We start from the raw sequence: 25,051 nt of genomic DNA, 5'->3' as shown, positions 1-25,051 counted from the left end.
AATAAAGAAGTTAGATTCAAAATGAACACAGAATTAACAAAATAAGTGAAGCATTTAAAGTGCCATATCCTGATGAATGCTTCAGCAAAATACACTTGAAAAGATTCCATAAATTTACCTACCAATACTTAATAAATGACTACTTTAATAACAATTTAATAATGCAGTACAAGTGCATTTTTGGTCCTTCCAGTCAATATATGAAAGATGTTGGTCCATGTCTATCAGAGGTTTAAGAACCATTAATTCAAAACACACCAACAAGAACATTTCAAACATTTTACTAATCATTTCACACAAATTCCAAATTGCAAATTATATAATTAAGGACAAGAGGGTTCTTTTCTTCTGAGATTTATCATTAAGACAAGAAGTAAACACAAATTAGATGTGTAGCCTCTCTTTGTTTTTGTTTTTAAAAAATGAGAAAGAAACGCCACTCAATAAAAGCACCACAACACAGTTACAAAATAGGATCTGCCGGTTTCTTTCACGAATAAAAGACTATGTACTGCTAACAACTTTCTGCATCAATCCATACTTCATTAAAATAAAACTATAAAATCTCCTAAATTACACTAAATTCAGACAATGCCTGGAATACAGTGCATTAACAGCAGTAATGCCAACTATCAGTGCCAACATAAAAACATTTTAGAAAGTCAAAAGAAGGTCCCACCTTTATTCCCCCAAATGAGCAAAATTTAAAATAAGGGGCAGCTCTGTTTCACAAGGAGGGATTAAGAATGTGGGCTGGGGGCGGGGGATGATGGGCAAGGAGGCTGGTGCTCTTTGCTTCCTAGTCTTAGTTGGCATCTAGCTTGGCCATTTCTTGCACATAGATCCCTATACTCTCACTGTCAAAGAGCACAAAATACACTGTCTTGATTGAAGAAGACATTGTTGACACAAAATAGCTGGAAATGGCTTTCAGGATCAGCTGGGCAGCAGTCTGTTTTGGGAAACCATTCCTGTAAAAGATAATATAGAAAGAAACAAAAGATGAAAAATATAGTCAATGATATGGACAAGGGCCTTGCTACCCCTTCTGAAGAAATCACAGGAAGCTCCTTAAATGTAATGCATGACACGAAACCAGCCTTGAAACAAAATTCACAAGTTTTAAGTCCCAGATGAAAACCAAGTGGCTAAAAGACAATGAGCCCAGAAATATGATTCACCATGTCTCAGAGAGACCTGGTAGATGACCACCTCCTCCGTTCCTCCATTACACAAAAAGGAAAAAGGAAAGAGAGCTGATATTATCCACTGTATTGCCATGCTTTTAGGGAGTGCTGCTGAACCAGTAAATCCTGTGGGAGAGTGCTGAAGAGAGAACATGGCCCTGTCTAACAGGAGAACAAAACATGAACAAACCTGCCTTTAGCCTCAGCCTCCCTTGTGAAAGGCTTCCTCCCTAAGAGAAGAAAGTAAGCATATTCGCACTTCTGCTTAATGTGAAAAATACACAGTTCTGTCTTTCTTAGGCTACCTTTGTACATTGTTATAAAATCCCCTAAAAGAAAATATTTTTTAAAAACCCTATATAAAGACCCTTCATGGTATGATGGCCACAATTTTTAATATATTTGCACATTCCTATGCTGTGAAAAGATATCATAGAGCTTAAAAGTGACCCAGTCTGGACAGTGGTAATCTCTCTCCAATGGAACACTCAAAGTACATTTTTTTTTTGCATAGTATAGTTTTATATACATAGTATATCATGTTCATATGGGGGAGGGCAGTTGTATGCTTTTGATAATGTCAGAATAGCATACCTACATCAATGCATGATGGGGATACAGGGTTCTGTCTGCCCCCTCCCCAAGCACCTGAATGGAAGCCCGATCCTCAATGCTGAAATAATATTGAGACCTGGGCTATCCCATAACTTGCTTTTAGCGCCTGGCATACAAAACTTGCAGTAACTTTTTCAATGCCATCCTTCACAAATTTGGTTTGTAGAAGCTAAATTTAGAAGAGCATCTGGCACACTGAGTGCTATTCCCCCTTCCTGTTGAAAAAATATAAAATATATTTATTGGAATCACCCCCATGTAAACCCATTCCCTAGTCATAAAAGTAAATGGAGCTGTTTATGCAGGTTTATTGAGTAGTCTGCTTGACAGATGTCTATCCTGGAATAGCTGCTTTGGGAGAAAATACTAGCCTTAAAAAAAATTGTGTTTAATTTTTTGCTACTTTTTAAAACTTGCAAGCAGAACAGGTAAAATGTTTCAAAGGAGCAAATTAACATTTGAAGTACCATTCTATTATTAAATTCTTCCTTCCCACTTACCCCATCATGTAGCTTTACCAAGGACTAGTGTCTGTCTCCTTTTTTTTAACTACCTTATTTATAAAAGTTAAGACTATTCCTTTCTTAAAACACTCCCCCCTTACATGTTTTTTGGGGTAAGAAACCTTCTCAAATTGTCTCTATGATGCAGTCAAGAACAAAAGTATCTTCTCCTTAGAAAGCAATGCATTATCTTAACAGAATGTCCTTTGTCAAGGAAACATTTTTTTTTTTGACAGACCATGCTCTCTGCAAACATGCTTTTTATACAGCTTGCTCTCTGCAAACTCTTCCAATATTCAATGGTGTTGGCTCTTCCTTAAAGTGATAAATATTTTTTGGTACATCTCACTGTTGACAATGGGCACAAATGGGTAGACATGGAGGGTTAACAAAGCATTATGGGAGTTCTTGTAAAAAAACAAACTTGTAATGTATTTTCATCAGTGTTTGAATTGTTATGGTGAAAAATCTGTTAATTATATTTCAGTTGTACTACTGAATAAATTAAAACATTTATACTAAGCTGCAATGCGAAACATGCAACGTTGACTTCATCTATAACTGCAATACAGCATTTCCTAAAGCTCAATATAAATGACCTAAGAAAGAGTATAGAGTGATCATATTAGAAAAAGAATGGGTTCCTTAAGAATTCTGAGGAAAAAAGAAATTTCATAGATACGTCTTCTCATGTCACAATTCTAGAGGAACAGAAAAAACAAAAACAAAAAAACTGTGATGCTTGACTTCAAAGCTGGTAGACAGACAGAAGTACTATCTCTTTTTAAAAAGTAATTCAGTTATTTGTTTTACACCAGAGGAAGCCCTGAGCTGCCCTGAGCCACCCTGAACCTGCTTTGGCGGGGAGGGTGGAATACAAATAAAATAAAGTTTATTTGCAGCAGATTAAAGACAAAATAACGTTATCATTCAATGAGTAATTAACTATGGAAGTCATTGTCGCAGGATGCAGTGATGGCTAAGGTAGAAAAATGTTTTTTTCTTAGGCAGAGTCCAGCCTGCCAGCTTGGGGCAGCAGCATGCTGACCTGGAAGTGAGCTGGCACAAACAGAAGTGCCCTGGGATGGCCAGATGGCCCAGAGGAGCATCCACAGGGCTCAAGCACTTGAATTGCTGCGTCTCTGGTGCTCCCCTGCTGTTCAGATGGCCGGGAAGGCACCCCAGAAGCACTCCTCTGATTTGCTACCACTTCAGAAGAGGTAGCATTTTGGAGCACACAAATGAGGTAAGGCCAGGAGCAGGATAGGAGCCAGATGTGCATTTTTTTTAATCTAACTGGGTCCCGTCCCTGTGTTGGCTTAAACTGCTGGTCTGGGTTCAGCCTTACTGTGTCAAAATGGGCAGCTGATGCTTTTCATGGCACGGAGATAAATAACACTGCGTAGTAAATAACATCTCATTAAAGCTCTATTAAAGGGACAAGACTTTTTTCCTCCAGGCAGTTGGCAACCCACCCACCACTAGTTTGTTGGTGCTAAAAAGAGATTCAACATGTTCAAAGAGAATAGGCTTATGAAAATTCAGCATGTTGATTAAATGGAGCTTCCTTGTTCTGAACCAGTACCCCTCTGAAGAGCAGTCCGGGGGGGGGGGTCAAAAACAGGGGGGAGTTATGGCATTCTGTGCACTGCTTCTAGGCCTTGCAGGGCATCTGCTTGGTCAATATATGAAACAGGCTGCTCTACTAGATTCTCTGATCCAGCATTGCTGCTTTTATCTTCTAACTGCAATTTTTCTTGAACTCCAATAAACAAGAACACCACCAGACAGCACAGGTAGCAGAAAGGATTGGATACACTTATTTTATTGACTTTGTTTATAGTTTGCCATTCTCGCTAAGAAGGCAGATTACAGGATATAAAAAAGTGCAGGCAGACAGTCTTCCCCTTATGGAACAGGTGAGTTCTGGGATGGAAACCCAGCTATTGCTTATGTTGGCAGCCTAGTGAGCTGATTTCACAAGCAAGAAGCTACAGAATAGAAATAAACTGAGGATGAAAACAAGATTAAAGCAGTGGAGATACATGCATGAATGACAGCAAGACATGTAGCAGTACACGAAGCCTGACAGTGTTTTTGCAAAGGTTCGAGAGGCCAATCTTACCTGCCACTTCCAATAGAAGGAAATGCAATTGATTTCAGTTTCTTCTCATCTGCCAGAGCTAAGCAGTTCTTCACTGTCTTCTCCAGTAATTCTTCACATTTATCTGCCCCCCAACTGGGGCTATTGCAATGGATCACAAACTTAGCAGGCAATCCATGGCCTGCACTGACAACAGCTGGATGGAAACAGAAAGCACATCTTACTTCAATTATTTTTAAGATTTTTGTTAAAAGTCCAAATGTGAAAATGTAATGAAACTGTAATACTATTATATTTGTGATGAATTGCTTTATCTCTGTTGGGTACTTTCTTTTTGCTATCCTTCTGCTATCATTTGTGTACTGGCTTATGACACTCCAATAAATTTTATCTTTGACCAGAAATATTAACATCATAGGAAGACTTGTACTGTTTAGGCAATTGCTCCCATATTTTAATAAACAGAGAACAGGTTTGTTGCAGCGGCAGCTCTGATTATGTAAAGAAGTCTGTTTCAGGGCGATGGGGGGCACCAAAAACAACATTAATGGCTGGGAGATATCTAATTAATTAATGGCTGGGTGATGTCTAGAATGACACTAGTGGAAAATTCAAACTGCGTCTAATAAAATGTGCTATTGAGAACATTAAAAGACCTATGAAGCAGATGTGACACCAGCAAAGAAATGGTAGTTCTCTGCCACCATTGCATCAGTTAGTTCATGTCCATCCCAAGGGGTTTAAGTATCTTGGCATCTGCTGACTCCTAAATCTGAGCCGTTATTGTCTCAGGAACAGACAACTAGCTGTTTGCCACTGACAAAATATTGCAAATATACTCTGATCTGGATGCTGGTTGTCAGTTAGAGGAAATGTCTAATACATTGTCTGGTCTGTTTATAAAACATTTAGAGCCAGTTACTGCGCTGGATGTTGACAGGATCCTGGTATCAGTGAAGGTCACTACTTGTGCTCAGGATCCTTGTCCATTCTGGCTGCTAAAATTACATAAAGATCACAATAACAAGTCCTTGGTGCCTCTCCTAAAGATCAATCCGTAAGTCAAGGTAGCTTCCCTTGGCCACTAAAAGAGGCAGTTTTCTATTACTTCAAAAGCATCCCTACAGAAAAATGTGACCAATTATGGCCCAATCTCTAATTTTCCCTTTCTGGACAAAGTGATTGAGCAAGCATTAATGGACCAACCTCAGTTCTTCTTGGATAATACATCTGCTCTTTGCTTTTTGGTCCAGCTTCCAGCCAGGCTATGGAACAGAAATGACCCTGATGACTTTAGCTGATTACCTTTCTGAATGTAGACAAAGGCCATGCCTCTTTGTTTTTCCTACTGGATGTATCTGTAGCCTTTGATACAGTGGACCATGACATTTTGCTGAGACATTTGGAGGCAGAAGCAGGTATCAGGGGTTACTTGATTTAGACTGATTCAAATCATTCCTTACAGACAGGTCTCAAAGATTTGTCAATAATGTGGGACCTGTCCTGTGAGGTTCCCCATGCTATTCAACCTCTATGTAAAGCCCTTAGGACAAACCATTCTTGTTTGGGGCTGGCTGGCATCAGTATGCTCCTGATTCAGATCTCCTTGTGATTCAATAGAAATCCTGGATTGTTGCCTATCTGCTGTGGTTAAATAGCTAAGAATGCTGTTGCTGTTATGTATGCTACTATGAAATCTTTGCATTGTTTAACATATTATATTAATGCTTCTGCTGTTTTAGCTTGTTTCAGATTTCTGCAATCCCAGTCTATTTATTGGGTTTCCATGCTGCTGAACACATTGACTTTGAATCTCAGTGAGGAATATGTACTATAAATAATGTAACTAAAAATAACTCTTTAAAACACTTTAGAAGAATGAATTTCATTCACACCATCTGAAATTTCTGATACACACAGACTTTTGATCTGCCCATTTTTTAAAGATTTAAACTGCACCTCCTGCCGTGTCCAATGGCCCATTCTTTTTGCGAAGTTCAACAACGGCCTCCACGAATTCTTTTCCACCTTTCTTCTCCAACGTGCTTCCTGTGTGGGGACAGAGTAGTGACTGTTCCACATCCAAAAAAGGCACCCAACACTTCCGATAATCACACGTTATAAATTTCTCTAACCAAAAATTTTGGGGGACTGCAAAGTAAGATCTAAACCTTTGGGGACTAGTCCAGAAGTAACGATTCACTCTCTTTTAAAAAGGTCACCCTCCCACAATGCTTTCATTCTGCCTGAATATGTTTTGTGACGCAATTCTCCATGTCAACCAGCAGGGCAGTGACATTTCTAGCTGCTTTCTCTCACCAGGTACTAGACATAGTTCCAGCACACACACAAATTCAACGGCATTTGTTTGATGCATGAACTCTTTCCCTTAGGGCATGAGAACCCTTTTCTGTTACAGATTGCTTTAAAGACAAATTTGTCATAAGAAGAACTTGAAACTCACCTCATCTTCATCCCTGACCCCAACAGGTGGCCCCCGGGAGTGAAACAGTCTTGTGAGTGCAGCGGGCTGCTTTACTTGACAACTGCCCAACTTGTTGAACCACCTTTAACCAAGAGGAAGAGCCTCAGAAATAAGTAGATTCTCTAAGGAACATATTCCTCCACTGAATTGCTTAACTGCAGCTAAAGAAGCTTAACAATGCTGCTCTGGGAGGACAGGAGCTGCACAGCATAAATTACGGCTTTCAGTTGATACCAAGGCAGTCCATCGTGAATGGTTTAGATCTTATTTTGCAGCTTTATAATACAATGTAGCCCAAAAAGTTTATTCCTAATTAAGCACTCAAATCACATTGCATTTTGCTTGACAACTATACAAATAGCAAGGCAGGGAAACAGTGACATTGATATTGGATTGATTCTGCATTAGAGAAAATGTAATCGACAAGTTGATTCCTGCAGCTGAATCATAAATACATTTACTTAGAAAGTAAGTCACACCTATTTCAATGGAACTTACCTTCAAAGTAAAGGTGTGCTGAGGATTATAATCTATGGCTGTGATCCAATGCATGCTTACCTGGGAATATGCCCTAGCAAATTCACTGAGACTTAATTGGGCCGGAGGTATTTAAAATGGGCTGTAAGTATTTAAGAATACTACCATACTTTATGCAATGAATTCATTTTAATGATAAGGAGAAGGAGGGGACTGCAGTTTCTGATGGAAGTGTGCATGTTATATGCTCAGTGACATATATTTCTACTAGATAATCTGTATCTAAGAGCTATTTAAGAATGATATCACAGATTAATTTTGGCAGAGTTCTAACAATATATCCTTCCATATAAGGGGCGTGAAATAGATTTTAGCCAAGTGATTTATTATATTCTCTCAAGAGATAATTGGCTGACAGCATAAGTTTTGTCCTTGTTCAGAAAATGGGCTGTATTTTGGAGATTAAAGTATTCACAGTGGTAACCTCAAACAACCCAGTGAATAGTCCAAGGGCACATGATGTTATCACATTTTAAAACCTGAACTGCCTGTTCAGTTGCCTGGAAGCCATGAAAGTACGTTTCTTGAAGTAAGATCAGAATCTAAGTAATACATTTTAAATGTGTTCACATTGTCAAAATATTTTAAAGTATCTCCACAGCAACTGAAGATAATCTCTATAGGAATAGTGACAATTAGGAAATCTAATTCATTTGATTAATCTGACTCCAAGACAGCCAGGAATGGGACAACTGTATCGCCTTAGCCAACGTGTCTCAGTACATTCTGATAAAAAGTATACCCAAGTTGCCCAAGGGAAAGTTTCACAGGCACTTATGCTATTAAGCCATTCCACAATTGTTAAAAAGATTTTAAGGGATACATTTTACTTTGCTTTGAACTCTATTAAAATTTGGTGTGGTCTTTGCATCTATTTCTTAAGGTTTTCTTTTTTTTTGTCTAGCTTGACTTTAGTTCTTGAATTATGCACTTTTTGTTCTCTGATATACATCTGGCTCACAAAAATTTGGGGGTCTTTGGGATGCTACAAGACTCATTGTCCTTTCCCCCCTATTAACTAACACTCCCTGGTGTACTGTATGTTAGAGATGCTCAAGATGTTTTGGTGTCTCCAAGAAGTAAAAATGTAAACCACATTTGCTGCCTTTTCAGTCAGTACACCAGTAATGACTGGCCCTGGTTGACACTTTACCAATGATATAACTTAAATTCTACTTGTTTCAAATTGACAAGTGTGGCTTTAACATAATAGGAGCATCACAGTTACTGTATGTACCTAAGTACATAAGTACTGCTAGCTGTATCTAAGAAATGAAACTCTGTGGCTCTATGCTCTTTATACCATGTTAGAAGGAGCTTTCATTCATATTCTGCTCCACAGGTTCCAGGTTAGTGGCTGCTTGGTTGCAGGCATACATATACATGTTACTCCCACAGAATAAAGTCATCATTTCATGCTGTTAAGCAGGCACTGGTATAGTGGTAACAACAGCCTAGGCATAAATCTGGGTTTGAACAGTTTTCAAAATATTCCCCCAATATATATTGCTGTTAGAAAGACCTTTATATGGATAAAAGTTAATCATCTGAAGCTAAGCATGTGTGCACTTCTATTCTTTCTTCCAGCAGTCACAAGCAATTAGGAGACCATTACTGAATGAAATAATCCAGGTTTCAGTTTCTTTCCCACAATTTTGAGACTTGCTTTAAAAGCATTTCCTCAAAGGTTAATATAACTTTGCAGATTTTACAAACATTATTTTAAGGCACAGAATGTAGCTTCTTCCTTGTGCAACCGGTTTTATGTCCACTTTCCATGTTATTCAGGCCTTAGAAGACACTTGGAGAACAGTAATGTACGAGGTGTTATGGCAGGCTAATAAAAAACTGCATGTTTTCTAGTTATCATCAGGTTTGGGCTAAGAGTCCCCATATGCCATCATGGTGGCAATGACCAGTGGGGCACTCAAGCTTATGCTTGAGCAGAATGGGTCAGCTGCAACTCCCACCTGACAGTGGTAATTTTACTGGCAGTTTTCTGCCCTGTGTTTGTGTGCTGTACAAGAACATGTTAAATAGAGACTGCATATGTGAGCACCACACTGCAGCCTTTCACTTTGCAAGTGGTACTTTAGAATTAATGGGCTTCATGGCCATTTTCCAGCTGAACAAGGGGAACAACAGCACTACACATATGTGATTCAACCTGTAGTATATGTTGCTTTTTCTTGTGATTTCTGCTTTGCTTGTGTTTTGAGTTTCCAGGATGGATTCTTTAATGGTTCTTAGGACTAGTTTCTATCTCACAGACCATATCTGTAAAAAAGCGTAAAAGTTTTCTAGGATTTCTTCTGTTTCGTTTCTGAATATGCTGCACCTATGTGTTATATGTATGACCTGACAAGTAGTCTGCAACTGGACTCATCTGTTTATTTGCTCAGTGTGATTTTTAAATGCTTGTGTTTGTGACACAATTGTTGCATTAAGTATGTTCAGTTGGTATCTGGTGGATGGCTTTGACATGTGGAGGAGGGCTGAGGACTTGAAAGCACATTCAATAGCTCTACGCTGATGAATAAAGTGTTCTCAATGGGCTTTATCTCTTGAACCACACTGAGCCACTCGTGGGAAGGGCGGGATATAAATCTTAAATAAAATAAATAAATAAATAAATAAATTAAAAACTGGTGCAACCCTTAGTTTGCTATTTGCCATCACTGCACCCTAATTATTATAAAATTAGACCAATTTCATCTGTTACTTTGCATTATGGTATAGTGGTCAAACTGTGGCACTTTCACACATATTGTGTGGCACTCAAAGCCCCCACTGCCCCATTAGCTGGCTAGGAGAAGGCATTTCTCTCTTTAAATCAATTCTTCAAACCAAGCCAGCTGGCAGCTTGTAGAATGTATTTATAGTTGCTTTCTTTCCTCCTCTCCCTCCCTCCTCCATCCCCATCTACCTTCCTTCCTTCCCTCCTTCCTGTTTTGCAGCTCTCAAATATAGCTCTTACATTAAGCAAGTTTGGCCACCCCTTGTATAGTGTCTGGGGGCTAAGCACCTATGAAATGATCATATACAGTGACTTCTCTTTGTAGCTAAATACATAAATAAATGTGGATTCCAGAGAAAAAGCTATGTAGTCTGGCAAACTCACACTAAAACTGGTGTATCCTTATTGCCATCAAGTTAACTAAATAAGCTATCAAGCCAGCAGCATTTTCGATTATGGCCAAGCAGCCTAAGCATGGCAAAAAGTTAGGATATTAGATTGTTGCAGAATGCCTAGGTTTATTCCAATTTAGACCTTGAAAATACACCTTTTGAACAAACATGGGAGGGGGGCAGTTCATGGTATACAGTTGTTTTATTCATCTCCCAAAAGGCATCAGGCTTTTATAACTATTTCACTGATTAATTGGGGTATATACCTAAAAGTAACTCCAAGCGGTTTGTTTTATTCTGGAAGAGTTTTATACACAACCAAAAGTTGTATTTTTTGCCTTATCTGTTCTTATGTCTTGTCATCTGGAATTTATGTACTACCATTAAAGTGTCTTTGTTTGCTCTGTATTTTTGAACATACAAAAACAGATATTTAAGCTTTAAAGAAACTGTTTCTGTGCTGGTGCACTGTCACCAATCACAGTACAAAGCAGAGATTCCAGTAAATTGCATTAATTGTTTGTTCAATAAAGATTCTGATTAGAGAGATGTTTTTGCACTTATTCAATTTGGCACTGACTACATTTAACACTGGCAGGACTGCTGGAAGTGAGAAAAGAATGCAGAATCTGTAGAGCAGGGGCAAGCTTGTTGTTGCTGATTGGTCATGCATACACATACAAACTCTGCAGCGCTGAACTCTCCATTACCTACTTCACCACCGGTGTAGAAGTCAGAGTTTGTCGGGTGAACGACAGCATCACTGTCGATTGTGGCAATGTCAGCCTGAACAACTTGCAACTACAACAGGTAAACAAATGTGTATCAACCATGTTGGTCAGAGACCCAGAACAGGATCTACATTTTTGCATGTACCAACATTCTTGTTAGCCTACCTTTTGGCTCCAAAATGTGTCCCGTAAACAATAACAACAACAACAAAAACCAAAACCTGCATATAGGTGTGTGTTCAGAAGGGAAAGGGGATAAAGGGTAGAGAAGCATTAAGTATGTTCATTCTAGCATTTGACCAACAGATCAAAGGAGTCATGTGGCAAACTTTTTGAACAGTGTTAAGAGCATCTAGCACCCTCCAGACTTTGCAGAAACCTAAAAAAACTGTAATCTCACAGAGGATGACAACATCCAGTGTACTTTAAAAAGACAACCCACATCACCAAGGCCAGCAAAACAAACCGTTTCTCTATTCTGATCACTCACTGATGGACCTTATTTGGCCTTGATTATTTCCTGTTGAGAAGTACTGATTCATATTGGCAGTTAAAGTGTTTCATTGATGCAAAAGATTTCTTATGCCTACTTCTCATTGATGCTGTATAAAATGAACTCATGGTTGGAATTAATTTCATTGCTCCCTTAAGAAAATATGAAGTATTTTTTAAAAAAAATATAGAATATAAATATGGAATGCCAAGCTATAGCATACCTTATATCATTATCTACCAGTGAGTAAGATTGGCAACTGCCCATTCACATGTATTATCTGTGGTAGCTCCCGCCTTGTGGAATGGCCTGATTGAGGAGGTCAGAAAGGTCCCTATACTTCTATAATTTTGAAAGATGTACAAAACAGAAATGTTTGGGAGGGCATTTTTACAAAGAGATTAGAATTGTGTTATAAAGTAACAACTCAGAAGATCATTTTTATGGGGGACAGGATTGTAGTCTAATGCAATGTTTATTTTACTGCTTTTGTCTGCTACATTTGTAACCCTCTTTCAGCATTATGGTATGTTATGCTTTAGGTAGGTTTGTTTGTTTTTTTGTTCATCTGTACTGTCTTCTAAATCTGTAATCCTAGTCTCACTATGTTGTTTACTTGAAATTTCATACTGTCTGACTGAATTGGTATTCTATTTTGTAATCTGCCTTGAGTATGAGGAAGGAAGATGGGCTATAAAAATAGATTAGTATTGTTAAATATGGGTGACAACAAGGAACACTTCTGTTGAATGCAGAGATATTTAAAATATGGCTAATATAGACATTTTTTCATTTAATAGCTGCTTTTAACTGAACAGGAAGTTGTTTTGATTACACTTGAAAAGGTGGAAGGGCTTGGGAACATCTACAGGCTGATTGCCCTTCTTTATGAGTCTCTCTGACTACTTTAATATAAATGAAAACAGAAATGTGTTCCAGAATGGAGAAACTGCTTATTTTGAAAGCAACTTGATGATTATCTATATACATATAGATATATATGTATGTTCTCCAAGATTCCAAAAGAAACATCCCCCCAATGAAGAACTAACAGTCACATTTGATTATTATGGAAAAATATTTCGGTGACTCTGAAATTAATTTCATGATAGTCAATCTGCAACTACAATATATGGAAACTTGGACAAATACAATACAATTGCCCTATAATATGATTTCAGGAATTAAACAATTTAAATTACAAATTCCATAATTTTCATGTGACTGTTAGTTACAACAGCCCAATCCCCATTTACCTAGATCATCTTTAAGGTCAATGTCAGCATTGGTGGGATTGATAATGGCCTCCACTTCGAAGCCGGCTAAATTACTGATTTCACTGTGAATAAGGTTCAGCTGAAAAGAAAAGCATGAGGTGGGAAATAACAACAGGACAGTTGGGAAAATCACACAGAGAAGCTGCAGAAAAGTAAGATTTGCAACGCAGATGGGGATAGCATCACTGCAAAAAAAATGTGCAAAATAAATGGTGGGTCGTAAGGGAAGTTACTGGTAAAAGGACAAACCAAAAGAATTACATTGCAAACACAAGACTCAAACACGACTCTGATACTGTAAAGAAACATTTATTAAGCTGAAGCTTTAGCTTACCATAGTTTAATGCCTGATAAGGATGAATGGACAATTTGGTCTCTAGTATACATACTATGGCTTCCTGTTATGGCTGGTCACAGATGGCTACTGTACCACATATGTGCATCTGATTGGTTCACACTGAATAGTTTTTGTTTGCTGATGATGAAGGAAGAGGCTGATTCATTTTTGTTTAAATTCATTTGTATCCATATACACTCTGTTGGGAAATGTGCTTTTCCCCTTAATTGTCTATATGAAAAAGTTTAAATAAAATTGCAGTTCTGAATTGCTTCTGTCAGTGACAGTAACTGAATTTGGTACATGGCATTTTTATTTCTTTTATATAACAATGCTGAAGTTCTAATAGTGTCTGAAACTGACATTATAAAAAGGTAGTCCCCTGTGCAAGCACCAGTCATTTCCGACTCTGGGGTGATGTCGCATCATGTTTTCGCGGCAGACTTTTTATGGGGTCGTTTGCCATTGCCTTCCCCAGTCATCTACACTTTCCCCCCAGCAAGCTGGGCACTCATTTTACCGACCTCGGAAGGGTGGAAGGCTGAGTCAACTTTGAGCCAGCTACCTGAACCCAGCTTCTGCCGGGATCGAACTCAGGTCGTGAGTAGAGAGTTTGACTGCAGTACTGCAGCTTTACCACTCTGCACCACGGGGCTCTTATGAAACCAACATACAGCTACATAAAACATTTCCACCCTTGTATTACCATGTATATCTCAAGAAAATTTGAAAAAACATGGGCCCGTCTAGAGAAACTCAACTGAAAGCATTGGAACTAAATCATAAAATACTAATCTAAAACTCTTTGATTTTAATGGTTAATCTGTGAGGGACTTTCTCCAGATAGGTGCCACAGCCAGGTAATTTTTGGTTTACTGGTTATTTTGACAATGTGTTGGATCCAATACAACGACCATGGGTCTTCCTGGCTTTCTTCTCCCCCAAACAATTTTTTCTGACACTGGAAAAACTTATTCTGCAGGACCCAGATGAAGTAATAGCCACACAGGTCAGGAGGCTGCAGTGGTGGGGTGGAAAACTGCTCCCTTCTTCTATCAGTGGAGCTCCACCCTCAGAAGAAAGGCCTTTTCCTTCCCAGTCTTCCAATCCACATGACTATTAGATCATGTGGGACTTGTGAACCTAGGAATAAACTTTCTTGGGATTAAAAACAAGGAGGGGGACATGGGAAAGATTTGCAACTGTCAGTGTCTTTATTTCACACATTGCTAGATCCAACCTGCTATTTAATTAAATAACATGAAAAAAGGGAAAGGAAAAGTAGTTTTTATAAATGAAAGCAAAGCAGCTCAGTCCTCAAAGTAGAAGCACAGCTTTCATTGAAATGAAAGAGCTGTGCAGAGATGAGATCAGAGAGGACTGGTTTGAAAACTAGAAATATACAAAAAAAATTGCTTATTTTGCTGCTTCCATAACAATTACAACAAAGAACATGGGCATATATGTTGATATGAGCGAACTATGTGAAGATTGGCTCTTAAACATCCTCTGGAGCATGGCAATTATTTCATGCACCTCAAGTGCTTTTGCCTTTTTTATAACAAAATTGTTTGAGCCATGTGTTTGACTACAAGGAACTAATAGCCCCAAACAAACAAATAAATAAATAATAAGGTCCAACTCACACTAAAGAAAAGACACTCATGGAGGAACTCATAATGTACTATATGTCTTAGAAAATATAAATATCAAATGTAAATCATCCTCTTGTTTTCTGTGTCCCACAACTGCCAATATTCTGTGGGAGAACTCAGCAAATGCAGATCATTGCGGTTCATGTAACAATAATTCTGTCTGAGTACATGGCCATCTATGGATTTCATAACAGTGATAAGATACAGGGAATGGGACATATAATTTCATGCTTTCCCCCCATTGCTTTCCTTATGCATCTTAAAACATTTTAGGAGTTAATTACATGCTACAGACAAATGTCTGCAAGAAAGCCCTGATACCGTTTCCTTTTTTTTTAAATGAGAAGCCAGCCCAAGGTGGTAATGGAGTGGAGATGCTTCAGGAAAGTGAGAGGAAAATATGTTCCATGCTCATTGTTTTTGTTCTTCAAATAAACTCCCCCAAGTTGCTTTGCACTGTGGAGTTGCAGGTACATGTTGACTCATAGACAAATGGCCAGAATCTTGTGAGGAGAAAATCCATTTGTGGAAAAATATCTGAAAATAAGAGTAGGTATGCTAGATCGGACCTATGTTCCATCTAGTCCAGCATTCTCTTTCACACAGTGGCCAATCCAATGCTCCCAGATGGTCTACAAGCGGGACATGGAGGCCAAGGCTTCCTTCTGCAGTTGCCCCACCCCCTTGGTATTCAGAGGTTTAATGCGGGAACAGCGGCTAGAAAAAGGGTCGAGTGCCCTTTCCCAATGCTTCTTCCCTTCTCCTATAATGCTTGTCATTTATTTTTTAAAAATAGCATCTCAAGTACTTATGCATAATGTATAATTAGCAATTAAGGTTCCTGCTTGACCAGAGTATACTAAGTAAGGAACCTGAGAACATCGATGCCACTCTTAAATTTGGTCCTGTCAGGCAAAGCATCTTCCCTCTCACTTTCCTTCCCCTTAAGGATTAATGTGGCTAGTAACAGGCCTGAATTGTCTTGCAGGTGTTAACTGATTTCTTGGCCTGCGTATCTCTAATCATCTTCAAGGCCAACATTGGGAGAGGGGGAGGCCGAGAGTATGAGGTAATTTTCTGGAGAGGTCTCCATGTTCTGATTGGCTGTCATCATTGCCTAATGTGCTTGGCCAAAATTATAACTGAACTATGGGCCCAGGAGATGAGAGACTAGCTGAGAGTTTAATGGACTATTATGATCTGCAATTACTAGAAATGAATGTCAGTTGGATCTGTCAGGGACTGTAATAAAATTGAACTAACTACTAGCAATGTAGACAATGCTTGTTTAAGGCCTTCCATTCAAAATTAAAGTCTGTGCCACCTAATGCATTTCTTGCAAATGTAAGGTAGTTGAGGCTAGCTTTGTTATTTTCTGTTTTGTATGATTTTAGAGTGATGTGTTTGGCAATATTTCCTTTCTATTGATATTTCCCAAATAAATGTATTAATTATTTTTCTATTAAACAGTATTCTGATTCTTGTGTGCACTTGCCCTGTGAACCCACAAGGTTTAGTCTTGTGTTCCCTTGTTAATTAGCAATTAAGGTTCTTGCTTGACCAGGTTATACTAAGTAAGGTACATGAATACATTGAAATCGCTTTCAAGTTCAGTCCTGATATAACATTTAGTCATGATTAAGGCAAGTGGGAAAATTTGCCTACAGTGGAAAGGGAATGGGGATAATGTTGTGTGAACACTACTGTGAAAGGCCACTTCTGATTCAGTTAAGAGATGATCCAAGCTACGTCTGAACCAGTCTCCCTTTTTTTGCTGTCAATTCGCACCAGCCCATACTTGCATCTATTCAAGCAGCTGGTACACAGAACTGAAATCCATAAGTGCAGTTTTTTCCTTGTAGATTCATTTAAAAAAAAAGGAGGGGGGGAGGCAGCCTATACCCGTATGAGTTTGGATGCACACAAGGTGATTCTATGCCACTCATGCACCAGCGAAGAAATGAACAGCGCTGCTGCAAGGGCTTATTTCCACTCCATGATTGCACAAGAAACCCCCATAGCAAAATAGAGCACAATCCTGCTCACAGAAAGGGACAATGAAACACTGCATGTCTGATTGTGGCCATAAAAGTTTGCTAGTAAGCAATAAGGTCATTTTTAAACGTTGAAAAATCATTTTCTTAAAAATAATTATTGTGGAGACACTTAAAACAAGTCAGTACAGACAAGCTGCACGGTACTCCCTGCGCACTTGAAAGCAGCTGTAAACGTTTTACCTCTGAGCCTATTATCAGCACCTGGAGGGAGCAATTAGAGGTGAGGTACCAATGTGTTGGTAACACAAAGGATAATAAGGGAGTTAAAAGGCTTGGGATAAGAGCCACTTCAAATTCAGCATGGAAGATTTCACTTCCATGTAGGAAAAATAATATTTATACCAATAGATATATTAAATACATCTGTGATTATTTTGTCACATGCCAATGCATTGGTAAGCCACAGCAAGTCCAAGCCTTAACATTTTATCTCTTGGCTTCATTGCTAAACAGATTATAATTTTAATTCTATCCAGCATAAAATTAGGTTAAACATCCATATAAAAATACTTAAATACATTCTATTAAAAGCTGAAAGTATCTAAGAAGCAACTCATTTTTTGGTCAATTCAGAAATCCTTTCAAACTAATACATAGGGAGTCAGCATCCAAAGAGCTGCTTTAGGCATCCCCATGTTGTTTTTAGTTTTTGAAAGGCTGACCTTCATACCATGTTGCAATTTGTTTTGAAAGTCCCCTCAGTTTCAAAATGGGTTTGATAGTGGCATGGGGAGCTACTGTCTAAGAATTCCAGCCCATGTTGCGTTTTGTCATATTTCTTTAGTCATCCATCAGCATGTTGCTTCTAACAAGAACTAGAACCAAATGTAGCTTTTAATATTCTATGGATTTATGTTGACAACAAGTTTGGATCCTTTTCACATCAGCAGAATAAGACAAATATAATATTAGTGTAATGCATTTTGTAAGGCCACTAATAACAAAACATTAAAACAAATATTTTTCTAGTACATATATTAAAACCTTCTCTATTCCCCAAGGGAAAATATGGCTCTTGAATATAAAATGTATGTATAACAACTCCTTTTCCCAGCAATATGAAATCAATATGAAGTAGTTAACCAAAGAAAACAGACACACTGAGACAGCAAAAGGAATTCATTATTTTAAATTTATGTAATTCAATGTTTCACATCCCATTTTTAAATATTTTTCTCTCTGTAATGCTGTCTTAAGGTTGTTTGTGATAATAGGCAACTAATACAATCTTCTTTGCTCATGCAATGAGAGCTGAACCTCATGTTCCCAGACACATATTTATCTTATAATATGAAAACAAGGATAGGAATATGAATCCAACAAGCAAGAAAAAAAAGGAGAGGCGAGATCTTTTCTTTCCTACTGATTCTTCCTTGCAAATCCTCCTTCCTACCCATTCCAAAAGACAAAGGGCAATAGTGTGTATGGTGGAATGTCCAGGGAGAATTGGTAAAGAGAACAGAAATAAAACAACCTTTCTGCTGATTTTCTACTGCAAGTGCATTCTGGCCCCATATTAAGTTTTGGACTTTATTGGACTTTATTTCCTGTTATATACCTCTCTGATACACTCCTCCATCTACTTTACCACCACCCAATGCCTGAAGATCTTGTTTTCCATCATGGTTTAGCCCATTCCCTCTTGGTGCCCTATATGTTTGGCTCCCTGAACATGTAACACCATACCAGCTCTCTCTTCACCAACGAATTCCTCCCCAAACCTACCTTCCCCCTTAATCTTCATTTCCAACTGTAACTAAGTTTTAGGTATGGGTAAACTCACTCTGCTGTTCACATTCATTCCTTGCCTGTCCCCTTTTCTCACACTCTTGTTTCCTATTTTAGATTGTAAGCTTCTTGAGGATAGGGGCTTGTCTGCTTTTTGCCAACGGAACTCTGTAAGGCTCCATTTATACAGCTGGCACTGTATTAGTGATAGTAATTACATATCTAGAGAGAAAATAATTTGCTTAATGTCCAAGGAGATGTTTTTCTAGATGTGCTCAGTATGGCATATGAAGAAGAATTTCAAAGACAAGCGCATTTCAATTAAAGCATGGAGCCATGAAAGTACCTCCTAAGGAACACTGAACATAAGAATATTCTAAAGCATATGCTCAAACGTACCTTCTGCCCAAGAAATAGACTTTTAGTAGACAGGACAGTGAAGCCATCTGTTGGCGTGCCTTCTGTTGTGCTGTCAGCACTTGCTGATTTGCTGACTTCTCCCTGTTTCTTCCCATGCAAATAAATAAATAAATAAATCCAACTTTAAATAGACAGATATCGCCATACCAAGTACACGTGGAGGGACAAGTTTTTATACTGCAGATACCCCATGGGGGAAAGAAGTTGCAAAAAGGCCCTTTATTAGTGGTCTTGTGAATGGAGACCAGCTCACTACAGGCAGGTCTGACCCTATTGCATTTTGTACTGAAGCACTATGAGCCTTTTCCCCACTGCTGAAATGCAGCATAAATGTTTATGCAATAGTAATGAAGTTGCTGGATTCCTTTTATAGTTAGAGATAGAGATAAAATGAAGACAACTGTGAAAAATCATTGCAGCTTTATTTTTAGGAATATCAGATAGGGTTACCAGCCTCCAGGTAGGGCCTGGAGATCTCCAACTTTTACAGCTGATCATCCCCTGGAGAAAATGGCTGCTTTGAAGGGTGGACTCTATGACATTGTACCATGCCAAGGCCCTTCCCCTCCCCAAACCCTGCCCTCTCCTGGATCCACCCCAAAGTGTCCAGGTATTTTCCAACACAGACCTAGCAACCCTATTTAAAATACATATGAAGCCAATGCAGATATGTATCCAGAGGGAAGTAATCCAATGTGATTTCCATCTGCATTATGCCAAATCAAGATTATACCTGCTTTTCCTCTCCCATGCACTGTTGCTGATAGCAGATGGGAGGGGAATTTGATTTTTTAAAATAATTTTGATCTTGCATTACCTTCTACACTGTAACCCTGATTGAATATGTACCCCTGATGTTGTTTTGAAATCTTTAAAAAGGTTAAGATCTAAAGTGCCTCTAAGAAGAGTTTCAATACCCTCATACATCCGTTGAAGTCAATGTTCTTAGAAATCTGTTATTCTGCTTAGTACGTTGCTGTAAATATACACTATTACTGGCAAGGCAAAGCCATATTGTGCCTGTTTCTTCTCAAAGAATAAAAGCAACCGAGCAGGCAAACAAATATAAGACACAGATGTTATACTAAGAAGCCTGTATTTCATATAATGCAAAGTATAAGCAAACTGGCTTAAATATTTTTAATTTAGGTTTCCGTTGACTTGCAGTACCATTTTTCAAAAATGTATTATTAATCAAATAACAAAACATGTTAAAAGGCATGTTAACGCACAGAAGAAGAAGAAAAAAATGCCACCACAGATTTTTTTAAAGGCCAATATGTGTGTACACTTGTTAGAAACCACACTGAAGCTACCAGATATTCTATATAAAAAAGATTAAGAAGGCAAGAAGGACTGGTTGTCTGGATTGAAAAACTATTCTTATTTTTTCATGATACTCTTCATCTAAGACACAATGCAAGAACAGAGATGGGAGACTAAACAATATACTGGATTACAGACCAGTCTACATTGTCAAAGTATTGGGGCTTTCTCTGGTTGATAACATTCTTTTTCTTTGATTATGCAGACTGGTCCTTAGACCAGGACAAGTGGATATGAAACACTGAAGGCTAAACTAGATATGATGGCACCTTCATGGCCATCTCAGGTATGCTGCTGCCATGAGGTCCCAATCCTGAAGCACGGCAGCCTGAGATGCCCTTGTTTCCCTTCCCCCTGCTTTGGCACTTGAAAAGGAGTTTGGGGGGGGGGGGGACAAGAGCACCTCAGGCTGCTTTACTACAGGCCTAATCACAATCAGGCCCTCATGGCATTTTTATATAACTTTAAAATGGCCTCATTGTCCTCATGGAGGACAGAAAGACACCATGTATAGTTTGGCCCTAAGATTTAGAGCTAAGAGGGAAGACTGAAAGGTCGGCACAGATTAGGACAGTGGTGTCAAACATGTGGCTCGGGAGCCAAATCAGGCCCCTGAGCAACGGGCTGTTGTCTGCTTCCTTCTCCCTCTTTCTTGTTTCCTTCTGCATCACAGCTTACTTTGCCAGGCTTGCTCAATTCCACAGGAGCTACAGAGCAAAGCCTCTGTTTTCTCCATTGGCTGAGGCTCCTCCCATGGGGAGGAGGCAGGGATGGATAGCTTGCTTTTCCAGGCTCTCTCAATTGCACAGCAGAGCTACTGTGCCAAGCTTCTCTTCCTTCGATTGTCTGATGCTCCTCCCCCTCCTGAGCCTCTGGGGAAAGAAGGAAATAGCCAGAGCTTCCTTTGCCTAGTTCCCTGAACCTCACAGGAGAGATACAAAGAAAGCATCTTTAAGACCAACAAATGTTAATGTTTTAAGCATGTTTTATTTTAAGTTTTTTTAAAATCTTTGTGTTTCTCTGTGTGTTTTATAAAGTTTATATCTGTTACCTGGGATTACATTTTATGACACACATGGCCCAGCCCAACAAAGTCTCATTTATGTCAGATCTGGTCCTCATAACTAATGAGTTTGACACCCCTGGATTAGGACTTTAAATGAAAATGTCATGTTTTGTAGAGTTGCCAGTGTTCAAGTGGGGCCTGGAGATCTCCTGCTTTTACAACTGATCTCCAACTGGCTGTTTTGAAGGGTGGACTCTATGACATTGTACCATGCAGATACCCCTCCCCTTTCCAAATCCCACTTTCTCCTGGATTCACCCTCAAAATCTCCAGGTATTTTCCAACCCAGATTTGGCAACTCTATGTCTGTAGATAGGATGGCTTATTAAGAATTGCTGCTTGGGAGGGGGGCACAGTGGAAGGGCTTCTAGCCCCACTGGTGGACCTCTTGATGGCACTTGGTTTTTTTGGCCACTGTGCGACACAGAGTGTTGGACTGGATGGGCCGTTGGCCTGCTCCAACATGGCTTCTCTTATGTTCTCAGGGTATGACCATCTTCAAAATGGGAACCTTTCCATCATAGACAGCATAATATTTTAAACTAAACCTCACACCATAACTACAGTTCTATATCTTGACCAGTTAGAAAAAAATTGCAGTTTGTTTTCCCAGTACAGAAAATAGAACAAAAGGGACAGCTGGAGAGAGAGAGAATCCTAGAAAAGAAATAAAATCTATGGATAACTACCATATTAATGGATGACCAGCACAAACTGAATGGAATAGCAATGGGAAAGACTTCTGCGAAGACAACTTGAGACAAAGAAAACCATCTTAAAGTAAAAAAAAATCTCTTACTATCTCATCAGTATCAAAAATACGTATTTTTATTTCTCAACCAAGCAGGGAGAATGACTTCTGTCAAGGCTTCCCTTGTATTCAGACCTGTGTGCACTACTCCCAAATATGGGACTGTCTAAAAACACTTAGTTCATGATGTGCAAGCTGTCTGGTTCTCCTATAGAGCTGCTGCAATAGAAGTAGAATGTAATATAACTCATAAATATTTCCTTGGATAATCTGCTGCGCAGAGATGAAAGCTTTACAAAAAGGACTTTGCCTACACAAAGATTTTGCTAATGAATCAGAAACCAGGGAGAAGGACTGAATGGGCATTGGCATTTGAATTCTAAAGCTTCAAGTGCTGACCTTGACTTCATTGGAAAAACACAGGGATAAGCAGTATATGGTGCAGTGCCCTCCCTCAAAGATATGTGTGTATAAAGTGCCATCAAGTCTCAACTGACTGATGGCAATCCCAGCAAGAGGTATTCAAGGCAAGTGGTTTGCAGAGGTGGTTTGCTATTGCCTTCCTCTGCAGAGTCTTCCTTAGTGATCTCCCTTCCAAATACCGAACCTGCTTAGCTTCTGAGATCTGATGAAATCAGGCTATACCATGCTGCCTCCCCTTCCCAGAGGGTAGTTTATATTACTTCCTGGGGACAGATAAGCTATCTTCAAATAGAACAGAATTAAGAACATATTTATCAACATACTGAATTCTCAACACGGTCCCTTCTATGGATACTTAAATCTGGAAATGAGAGACATGACCAGACAATACAGATCTTTTTGCAGTCCACAGAAACGTCCCAAGATTGCAGAAAAAGCTGGAAAAAAATCCATCAGGGGGGTTAAATATCCCCAATCACAGAAGCAGCACCTGTAGTTTTAAGACTCTGAGATCTCAATGGCTATTGTGGGGGTTGTTAGGCAACCACAACAATATTGCTAACCTTCAAGTTTTGATTTCTGTCAGTAAAACACAGGGGCAGGGGGAAGAGGTCTTTTCAGGACTGTTTTAGCTTCATAAGTCACCCCTTCCCCCTGCCCCGACGGGAGGACTCAGTGGGCCCAGGCTTGGAAGCACTAAAGGAAGACTTGAATAACTCACTCCGGTCTAGTGATGACTACCTGATGACTCACCCAGGTTTGAATCCCCAATCTGCTATGAACAGGTGGCCCTGGGCCAGTCACTCACTCTCAGTATAACCTACCAAGGTTGTTGTGAGGATAAAATGGAGCAGAGGAGAATGAAATAAGGTGCTTGGTTACCCACTGTAAAGAAAGGCAGCGTATGAATGAATTATGGTAAATAAATAATAAATAAAGCTGAAGACAAGGGAAGCAGGGTGGGTTGATGAATGGGAAGGAGAGAAAGAAGCAGGGAAAGGGAAGAGGATATGGAGGCTGCCAGGATAAGAGAAAGGGAATATAGTGTGTGTGAAGGGGGTGCAATGGGAAATGAAGTAACATCTGCAAAACCTTGCAGGTTCCCCACATGTAAGCACTGAAATATTAAATACCAAAATACCTTTGATTTTCTTGCACCTTTCTTGCTACCTGTTTTCTTTGTCGTGGTTTTTTTCTGTGAAGGAGATTTTGCCTTTTTAGCTGGGGGTGGAGTGATGATAGCTTCCAGTTTTCCTTTTGATCCTCGTTTCTTTGCCAGCAACTCTGGATGAATGTTTGGTAATACACCACCACTAGCTATGGTGACACCTTTCAACAGCTTAAATGCAAATAAGACAAAAAAACCCACTTTTAAAAATGCAAGACTCCTTGCAACTGAATCCACAGAAATGCTTTGCTTTGATTTCTTAGTTACAAAGCAACATGGTTACATGGTGGTTTTCAGTTCTAACAGTGGTAGATACATTTCCCATTCTTTTAATTAAGCTGGGCCAACTACAAACATTTTCAAAGGTCCTGAATTGTAAATCTGAAGTTATGAAAGAATTGTTTAAAAGCTCTAAAGGAAATTCTAGCACCTTACCTGATTTAACTCTTCATCATTTGCTACAGCCAATAAGATATGTCTAGGAGTGACACGGCCCTTTTTGTTGTCCCGTGCTGCATTTCCAGCCAATTCAAGAATTTCCGCTGTCAGGGAATATTTTTAAAAATCTTAATTAAAAGGCATTTTTAGGTGAATACCCACACACCCAACACTAAACAATACCACTTACACCTCATTGGCAAAAACTAAGGCATTATTTGTTTGTAAATTGATTGCAATCACCAACATTGGGAACACTGCTAAGCCTTCAGATTTATAAGAAGTATATAGGACTTTATATCCAGTTAAAACATGTCTCACACAACTGCACATTAACCCAATTTATTCCTGTTTAACACTAGTGTGATGTCCCTTCTCCACTCACACAAAGTGCCTACCACACTCTACAGCCTCTCTTTCTCAGGTTCTGGCTTACATGTTGATCAGGATGGCATACTCACCACCTTTCTTGTCTCTTTTTAGACATAGAGAGCCAAGCCCATTTCACATATCAGATCCTCTCCTACGGTTACCAGCCTACAGGTGGCAACTGGAGATCTCCTGGTCTTACAATGAATCTCCAGACAATCAAGATCAGTTCTCCTGGAGAAAACAGCTGTT

At 39.1% G+C, this 25,051-nt stretch overlaps 1 protein-coding gene across 8 annotated transcripts in view; it reads right to left on the bottom strand.

The window, feature by feature from the left end:
- Positions 1-265: 265 nt before the first annotated feature.
- The window catches only part of LOC132572887 (core histone macro-H2A.1), a 75,921-nt gene continuing 51,135 nt past the window's right edge, over positions 266-25,051 (bottom strand). The window contains exons 3-9 of one of the 8 annotated variants that reach the window (XM_060240436.1): positions 24,428-24,534; positions 23,966-24,163; positions 19,238-19,345; positions 13,041-13,140; positions 6,369-6,458; positions 4,431-4,605; positions 266-971 (exon numbers count right to left, since the gene is read on the bottom strand). In XM_060240436.1, the coding sequence (XP_060096419.1) occupies positions 806-971; positions 4,431-4,605; positions 6,369-6,458; positions 13,041-13,140; positions 19,238-19,345; positions 23,966-24,163; positions 24,428-24,534 (944 nt within the window). In that variant the 3' untranslated portion in view covers positions 266-805. Of the gene's footprint in view, positions 972-4,430; positions 4,606-6,364; positions 6,459-6,873; positions 6,977-11,270; positions 11,362-13,040; positions 13,141-19,237; positions 19,346-23,965; positions 24,164-24,427; positions 24,535-25,051 lie in introns of those variants that run through there. The other 7 variants (XM_060240438.1, XM_060240437.1, XR_009555467.1 and 4 more) reach the window with 7 other exon arrangements.

This window comes from Heteronotia binoei, chromosome 5 (assembly GCF_032191835.1).
Source record: "Heteronotia binoei isolate CCM8104 ecotype False Entrance Well chromosome 5, APGP_CSIRO_Hbin_v1, whole genome shotgun sequence".
In the NCBI taxonomy this organism is placed as follows: domain Eukaryota; kingdom Metazoa; phylum Chordata; class Lepidosauria; order Squamata; family Gekkonidae; genus Heteronotia; species Heteronotia binoei.
The sequence above is the reverse complement of the archived record's forward strand: the minus strand, read 5'-3'. Positions and strand labels throughout refer to the sequence as shown.